We start from the raw sequence: 9,803 nt of genomic DNA on the forward strand, positions 1-9,803 counted from the left end.
CATTTATACATAATCTTCACATTCCAATACTTATCAAAGGTACCAGGATTATAATTTAGCACGCCAGACTCGCATTTCGTCTTCATAAGACTCATCAGTGACGCTCATATCAAAATATCTATAAAGCCAAACAAGTACAAAGATAAAAAGTTGTGCCAAATACGGCTAAGGTAATCTGTGCCTGGGATAAGAAAATCCTTATTTTTTTCGAAAAATTCATAGTTCTGTAAACAGGAAATCAAAAAAAGAAAATGACCACATTATTGATATTCATGTCAACACTTAATCGCTTAAGTGTTGACTACTGGGCTGGTGATACCCTCGGAAACGAAACGTCCACCAGCAGTGGCATCGACCTAGGGGTGTTAATAATTATCAAAGGTACCAGGATTATAATTTAGCACGCCAGACGCGCGTTTCGTCTACATAAGACTCGTCAGTGACGCTCCAAGGTATGCTTGGATGAGAGTCCATTCCAATTCTCGTCGATCTTTCTTTCAAATATCACCTTTCGGGTGAAAGTGTAAATAACATACGGTTATTTCATAATTCATTATAGATGAAATTTATATTTTTAAATGGTCAAAATAGAAATTGAAATAAAAGGTATATACGAGAAAACACACTCACAAAGAAACAACATTTTCTTCAGCTATTCATATTTTCAGTTAGCTGTCTTCTCAAATATTATAATAATAACATTTTCATTTTCATCTTTAAAACCTAAAATCTATAAATCTGGTTCACGCAATGGATTTACTTCTCTGTTAATAAAAGAGTAATCGGTTTCCGTGCGCATAGCATTTTATGTGGATTGAAACGGTCGTGACTGAAAATCTTCCAACAGTGGTAGCATCGATAAAAATAACAAAACCAGGATAAATTGTCAACGAGATTATGCACTATTAAAAGGTCATTGCGATTTTCACAAAGTGGTACATCTCTGTACTTAAAATCATATCTCATTATTAACTCATTCCTTTTGAGAGTATAAACAGGTGGTTCTATAATATTAATCTTTTTAGAAACGTGTTATGAACTAACGATATGATGTTACGACTGTCAAATTGAAATGAGTTTATATTACCTATTACCAATACATATACATGTTCAGTATATAAATCTACCAAGATAAAGGTAATTTATTCCAATTAAAGGACTAACGATGATAGATAGATAATTTTATTAACCAATCATGGTGCCCAAAATTTGAGCTATACAATCAAATGAATTACAAAATAAAGCACAGAAAATGATTAGAATGATGAGAGAAGTAATTCATTACAATGATATTTCAAAGAGAGACACAAATAATTTTGACAATCATATATCAAAACAAATGTTGAGTAGTTTAACTACTCGACAAGATTGTATAAGAATGCCCACTTATCAGAGTTACATAAAAGTAATACTTGTCTGTCTTTGTTATAGTGTAAGGCAAAGGGTGTGCTCAAACCGTTAGTTTTTGAAAGTAAATGTTTACTGCATTGTCCGTCATGTTGTATTGCGATTAGCGTATTCGACTCTCTATCAGTAACATATACATTTTGGTGATCATCAACCGTGATGCCCTGCAGATCGCTTGAAGATTTCTCCGTGTGTTCCCAAATTTTCTCACCTGTCATGGAAATACACTTTATAATAGAATTATTTATAAAATAAATTCTATCTTTTGTGGTTTTCAAGTATAATTCACACCCAATATTTAATTTTTTCATTACTTTCCCCTTTATATCAGTTATTACAATGCCTCCTGATTTGATAAATAGTTTATTGTCCTGGTATGATATTCCATAACAGTCATTCTCAAGTTTTACTTTACTCTCGACCTTAATGTACTTTATATTCAAAATCTCTATGTTCTTCTTATTTCCATATGTAACAGCAATACGGTCAGTATCTATGATTGTTAAATCAAACGGTCTATGGGAGCATTGTATGTCACGGATATGTTTACCGTCTTCACTATACTCCATTACTACACACTTTCCCAAAGAATTAGCTATCAACACATTTCCATTCGGTAATATGGAACATCCAGACAGCCACATTAACACTCCCTTTTGTTTAACTTCAATTTTTTTCTTTAATTTAAGACGGACGTTATTGATGTTGTTCGTGTCAGGCATTCGAAGCTTTATCTGGGCTTGGTCTACCTTTGCTTCTTTGAACGGTAAATCAGTTGTAGTCGTCTTAACCGATAGTTTTCCGAACTGATCTGACTCATTCATTAACGCCATTATAGATGGATTTAATGTAAAGTTCATTTCATAATTCTGCACACACTTGATTCTTTCTTTGACGCTTTCCACTTCTCTGAAGACTGATTGATTGATCTGTCGCATTCCAAGGAAAAGTTGAATGTCGGACGCGAATGATTTCAGTTTCGTTGTTTGCTCTCTCAGACAACTGAAGTCACGTTCCGATTTTTTTAAACGGGTTAGAAGTTTGTTCTCTTCGGATTTACAATCACCATGTGTTGTGTCTAATTCGGAAAGTAGTTTTTGTTCTAAATCGGCTAATTTATCCATTATTCTTGCTCGTGTAGCATTGATTGTATTTTTGATGGTTTTCTTCTGATATTCTAACGTCTTCGATGCAGAATCACGATCTGCAATGATTTGTTCAAGATTTTGTATTGTCAAGGTTAAAGTGTCCTCCAAATCAGCTAATGCAGTTGATTGCTTTGCATTTGCAGCAGCTTTTTCTAAAGGGATGACGTCAGAGCATGTTCTATGACGAGTTGGGACGCAACCTAAACAAACTGCAACATCATGTGTTTTACAATAAAGTTCGAACCGCTTGTCATGATCTTCACAATTCAGACTAACAGAAATATTTTCTATCTGCCGGTAGTCTTCAGTGGATATAAGCCTGTGGTCACGTGTTGTTTTTATAGATTTATGAACCTTCTCACAATCTACACATAATCCCTCTTCGCAAACTGTACACCATTTCTCTGCCTCTTTATTATTTTCCGCATAACCACAAGGACCACAAAGTATCAAATCCGACATGTTGTTGTATACCTGTTAAATTATATTTGTCTGTATATAATTTTAAAGATGAAATATGAAGATATGTTATTCCAATCAGAGCATACATGATTACATGATGAGCAATGCAATTTATTACCATGATTTTATTTATATATATAAGTGAGATACACAAATAATTTTGACAATCAAATATAGATATATTGCAAGTTTTATGATCTTTAGAAAGTACACATTTGTTATTAGTTTCCTGTTTATTCTGTAATTTATTGTATTTGATTTGTAATTTGTCCTTATGTAACAAATATTTGTTGTCTAAGGTAAATAAAGAATTGAATTGAAATTGAATTTTTATAACAAAATTAGGTTATGATCTTAAGCCACAGCCAGACCAAAGCCAAATTAAGGTAGATTCGCTGTATACCGCAATCTTAGATTATACAATAGCCGTACATAATTTGCCTTTATCTAGAAATTTTGAGACAGATTTGCAATTAATATGTAAAATGTTTATCTATATAAAGAAAAATAAGTGATTGGCGTTTTTTTTCAAAATCCAAGTTGCTTAAACAACTTCCAAATATGAGATTTTTATATTCTAATTTCCAATGTCGCCATTTAACTGAGGTGATATAGCAAGCAAACAAGTTCGGTGACACCGTTTTTTTCATGATCGATCTATAAAATTGGAAATCAGGTTGAAATACAGCACGGTGACCCATATTTTTCGCCATATTTGTAAAAAAAAGGACGGTAAAATCTTTATTTTGGCAACGTATAAGAACTTCAAAGCGAGGAAAATTATACCGATAATGCACTTAAACACATGTGTAAACAAGCACTTTTAAAGCAGATAATATTAATCAGGCAAATTTGGCTTTAGACGAATTTGGCTATTTATTTTAGGTATTTTTGACGTATAGCTTTTCAACGGTTTCGGTACTTATACATCTTCGGATTTCAAATGTTTGGCTTTGAGCGTTCCTGATTAAGGTAAATCCAGAAAAGTGCTTCGGACGCAATAAATTATTAAACGTGTTGATTTTAATTTTTTACATCACTGGGTCAATACCTCTGCTGGTGGAATATCAGTCCCCGAGGGTACCATCAGCTCAGTAGTCAGTATTTCGGTACTGACATGATTTAACAAACTTTACTAAAATTGTTTGTTTTTAAATTTTAAATTATTAAGAAAATAAGGTTTCAACATCCTCAGGTTAGGTTGGTTTTAGATGAATTTGGCTATTCATTTTAGGTATTTTTGACGTATAGCTCTTCAATGGTTTCGGTACTTATACATCTTTGGATTTCAAATGTTTGGCTTTGAGCGAAATTCCTGATGAAGGTAAATTCAGAAAAGCGCTTCGGACGCAATAAATTATTAAACGTGTTGTTTTGAATTATTTAATACATAACATATTGATATAAACAGGCAACTATTCTTCGCGGATAACATATGACTTATCTGTACTATATCGATAGTTTTTCAAGTTTATGTCATTACATGACTAATCTTAGTATTAATAGTTTCCAATACCTCTAGGTTTTCTTGAATTAAACCTAGAAATTTAACCTTAAGCATACAACTTATTAAAATCTTATTTTCAAACTTACATTAAAACTATTATTAAAAATGAAATGGTATAAAATCAACGATTGTTAAATTTATTGTTTTAACACACAAAATTAATTTTGCCTTTTACTTTTTTTTGTCAATCCACGTTGAAAAAAAGAAGATACATTTTTGATAGAAATTTCTTAAATTCATATCTTTAACTTCATTAGGTGTGTGTTCTCCGTCGGAACAACAGTCATCAAATTTGTGAAAACAGTTTTAGACCCGGATGAAAACTGCAGTTTTGATCTCACATCTATTTCTTTTCATTTTTGTTTAGATATAACTAGCAGTTGAACATATCTATAACTATGAACTGTGTAATGTAACTGGAAAAGATTATTATGTTAAATTAAAATAGGGGAAACATTTTGCATTTAGACCGCTAAACGAGTTATTTAAAGAGTTATTGGTAGTGTGGAGAGCGTGTCACTGATCAAACACAGCATGTCAGATTTTACATCCCCTCTCCAACTGGACATTACTTTGAATGAATAGAACATACAATCAAAGTGATATCAACGCAACTTCGGTTGAACTGCTATAATAACATGAATAAGGCCTGTTTTTAATTTTGGAAAGCCAGGGTCTGAGGAATGAGGAACATTATTTTCAAAATTGGCAAATAATACAACCGAGCAGAAAATTTAAAATATATTCTTTCCAGTGAAAATGGGGTTATTTCTCCACCACCCTCTGAATCCACCACTGATAGATATGTACCTACCTGGTTCAATACTTGAATGGAATTCAAAGTACTTGTAGAAAATGCCAAAGTAATATTACCTGCCATGGATGGAGTAGATTCTTCGCAATGGTATTTTGTTCCCTTTAAATCTAGTTGAACCCGAGGTTGGACCAAATCGACGCCAATATATATTTTAAAAGAAAATTCATAATTTAGAACAAGGAAGTTAATTGTAAAAATAACCCAAGTTATTGTGAAATGGGACAAATATGTTTTAAAACATGAACCGTTTTGCTTGAAATCCCTCCTTATTCATATTGAGTAGCGCTATCTTTGTTATTCAGGAATTAATTATATTTAGTTACCTTGATATTCCCTGCAAATGACAGTATCTATTTCGCTTTGTCCAAAGAAGGTTTAGTAGTCTCGCGATATTACACAAACGTCACATGCATGTGTATCTAACTAATTTATAAAAAGAGGTAAATTCAAAAAGTTAAATAGCTATTGAGTTTAAAAATTGGTGTAGATTTTGCTCGAGAGATTTTGCAATCCTTGAACAACTTATTCATGTGCAGTATAGTAAGGTACTATAATCTTGTTGTGTAACAGTAGTTTTATCGTGCCTTTTTTTTTATTCAACATTATTGATCCCTATTTGCAAAGGCAAAATAACAGGTGAACCAACGAATATAATAAATATGTTGAACATTATCATGTTCGACCTAGTTTCATGTATGGTTAAAATAAATCTGATAATAATATTTCCAAGAAAGAAAGGTCTTAATTAATAATAAGAATTGATTTTTGTAATGGTGTCTTTCTAGATATATAGCATGCCCGGATGCACCGTTGATCAAGTTGCAAAGAAACATTGATTTTAAGGTCTTTTAATCTGTGTATAATTCGTGACTTCATTATAATGTTGTCAAAATAGTGATATAATTACATAATAATTATTGAAACACTAGTCTTTTCGTGATGTATGGACTGCCCACAGTACAGATTATGTGTCACGATAATGACCAGTTCTTCAATAACTGTTATGTTTATTTCATTGAGAAGCCATGTTTTACAAGTTCTCATAAATTCGATATGTTCGAGTAATAGTGCTATTTCTATAGGAAAGACTAAAGACTAGTCATAGTGATAGATGTAACTTTAATTCACTGCTATTCATTTAAACACTATTTTTTTAGTATACATTGTATATGATTACATAAATAGTTTTTTCTAAAATTCTATAATTCACGGAAACTTGTGCTCATTATTAAATGGTAAAAGGACATCCATCTTAGATAATCTTGAAATGCATGATGGTGCCCTTTAAAGGTCAGCATCCTGGCAATAGTTGGTCAAGTATACTTTACATTCTCAACACGGATATTTACTTTTTTTATTCATAAGTACCCAATAAATATAGCGAGTCTTTAATAACTAGCACTGGGAATTTCCTGAAAATGTGTCTCTTTATCATGGAGCTACTAAGTATTAAGAAGTGTTGATCCAGCGATTCCTTGTGCATTCATTTCTACAAAATCTTTGTACATTTGTCTGAGACTTTAAAAAAAACCTAAACTTTTCTTTTTAACTCATTGTTTTTTTTTATACAAAATACCTAGTTAATCTTGTGCAAAGATACCAATTTTTTGTAATCATAGTTTTACTTTGGGATTTGCTGTGTGCATGTTTTAATTATTTCATATTGGCTGGATGTATAGGGGTGGATTGAGATGACGCAAAACATGTTTTACCATGTCACATTTTTGTGCTTATGAACCTCTGCCTTTGTTAGTCTTATGTGTTTTATAATTCAATTGGATTGATTTGCATGTTTTAGAGTTAACGTGGCATCCATTTTGTTGAACCCATCTACATTATATTTTAAAGGCCAGCTAAAGCCGTTTTCCGCTCTTTAGTTGTTGTTTTTTTTATCGTTTTGACACATTCCACTTTTCTTTTCTCTGTTCGATACTGTATGATGCAACCAACTGTTGATGCCTGGTAAAGTTTAAACATTACATCAGAATGTCTTAGGCACTACAAGACTGATGCAAATTCTTTGGATATTTTTGCTGACGTCAACACTAGCTTGTACATCTACCAATACCTAGTGTAGGTCAAGATATTTCTATAACAACTAGGCCATGGTGTTAAATAGATATAGGAAGATGTGGTGTGAGTTCTAATGAGACACCTCTCAATCCAAATAACAATTTAAAAAAATTTGTAAGGGTTCTGCTGAACCCAGTGTCTCGCCTACTTTTGCTGTTAATCACACACTCTTCAAAAATGAGAAAAAAAGTTTCGTACAATTCAAGGATAGTTTAAGAAAGTTATAAAAATTTCAAAAACTTTAACCACAGAGTGAATATTTGTGGACGCCGCTGCTGACGCCGACGGAATGTAGGATCGCTATGTCTCGCTTTTTCGACTAAAGTCGAAGGCTCGACAAAAAGTAAACCATTATAGTTTAATATTGTTACGTGATCTTCCTTTACAGTGTATTAAATCATCTTAAGCATAATGTCCAGCAAAGAATATTTTAACTATGTTCAGGATGATCTAACAGTATTCCAACCTTACAAGCTGTTTCTTACTTTAGAAAAGAGAATGGAAATGTTGAATGTTTTAAAGTGACAACAATTTGACCAAAGAGCAAAAACAGCACAAGGCCAATGGGTTTTCAAAGCAGCAAGAAAAAACCAGCACCCCTAAGCGTACTTGCATGTTTCAGGAAGACATAGTACTTGAAGTTGTTGACCAATACAAATACTTGGGTGTTATATTTACATTTAACGGAAATTTTACCACAACCGCCGAAGCACTGTCAAAAGGGGCTGGTAGAGCACTTGGAAAAATAATTTCTAACATTCATTCATTTAAAGAGATTGGAATAAAGTCATTTGAAAAGCTATTTTACTCGTGTGTTGTGCCTATACTAGACTATGCATCCGGAGTTTGGGGGAACCGAAAGTTTCAAGCCATAGAGAACATCCAGAACCGATCTATACGTTACTTTTTAGGAGTTCATCGTTTTGCCCCACTTCTTGGTATTTATGGGGATATTGGATGGATCCCGTGCCACTACAGACATTGGACTAATATTGTGCGTCTCTGGAATAGACTTGTTCAATTTGATGACAATCGCATTACAAAACAAGCCTTCAATCACGACTATGAAAAATGTAGAAATAATTGGTGTTCTGACTTCAAAGACATACTCATGAAACTTGGTATTGTGGACTACTTTGAGCGCAAGGACGTTATAAGTATGACTTTGTTCGAATCCATCTTGAAGGAACACTATAACTGTTTATGGAAAAATGACATTGTGAAAACTCCAAAGTTGAGAACTTATGTGAAACTAAAGACTAATTTTGGAATAGAAACTTATGTTAAATTAAATTTGAACAAAACTGAACGATCTTTCCTAACACAGCTGAGATGTGGAATTCTTCCTTTGAGACTAGAGACGGGTAGATATAGCGGCGAGCAACCAAATGAACGCTTATGTAAGTTTTGTAACAGCAATTCCATGGAGGACGAGTGTCACTTTATTCTCCACTGCTCCTTATATAATGACTTGAGAGAATCTACTTTTAATGATATATTTTCTGGCAATGAACTAATAGATATGACAAACGATGAAAAAATTATCTTTTTGATGACAAACTATCCTAGAAAGCTGGCTAAGTATACAGTGAAAGCGTTCCGGCATAGACGTGAAGTGTTATATAATACATGAACAGTTTGATAAACAGTATATTGCAATTCCAGTTGACAGTATTGATTGTATTTGACTGTAATATGAAAATGTAAAAAGGTTACTTCATGGTCAATCTAAAGATTTCCAGTTTCTTTAAATTTATTATAAATATTAATTTATTATGCATTCAACTTGACATTTACTAAATCGATTTTCTAATAACTTCATTTTTTATATAAGTTTGAATTTTTCATTATTAATTAATTATGCATTCAACTTGACATTTATTAAAACTGATCTTCTAATAACTTCATTTTTAATTATTTTTTTTATATAAGTTTGAATTTTTCATTATTAATTAATTATTTTGAAATTTAGCTTAATCTTACTTTTCATTAATTTGTTTGAAATCCGTGATAAAAGAATTATGTTTTATTATTTGAAAGTGACTTATAGACCCAATGGGTCGGGTGTATTTTATTGTGTATGTAATATTTTTGTACTTTATTGAAATGTGATTACACATGTCACTATAATAAACATTTACTTACTTTAGTACAACATCTTTACACATCATTATGACCATAAGCCAATCTTATTTTTGCTCTCATTCAGTCTCTATGGACCATAATAAATTTAAAGACCTTGTCGAACAAACCTCATAAAATTTAAGATTTTGAAATTGGCCTTTGCTTTTTCCCTGTAAATCATTCAGCAGGTAGGATTAACTGCATGAAAAAGTTAGAAATGAACCTATTGATATATAGCATATTTCTGACAAACTGAAACCCTAAA

At 32.2% G+C, this 9,803-nt stretch overlaps 1 protein-coding gene across 1 annotated transcript; it reads right to left on the bottom strand.

Annotated features, from left to right (window-relative positions):
- Positions 1–1,355: 1,355 nt before the first annotated feature.
- On the bottom strand, positions 1,356–3,017 carry LOC139515279 (uncharacterized). Its single transcript, XM_071304845.1, has one exon. It carries the CDS (start codon positions 3,015–3,017, stop codon positions 1,356–1,358), a length of 1,662 nt encoding a protein of 553 aa, XP_071160946.1.
- Positions 3,018–9,803: the final 6,786 nt, after the last annotated feature.

This window comes from Mytilus edulis, chromosome 3, assembly GCF_963676685.1.
Source record: "Mytilus edulis chromosome 3, xbMytEdul2.2, whole genome shotgun sequence".
Lineage (NCBI taxonomy): Eukaryota > Metazoa > Mollusca > Bivalvia > Mytilida > Mytilidae > Mytilus > Mytilus edulis.

Excerpts from the sequence above, each read along its gene's own strand:
- LOC139515279 (XM_071304845.1), bottom strand. The coding sequence starts at position 3,017 with ATGTCGGATTTGATACTTTGTGGTCCTTGTGGTTATGCGGAAAATAAT.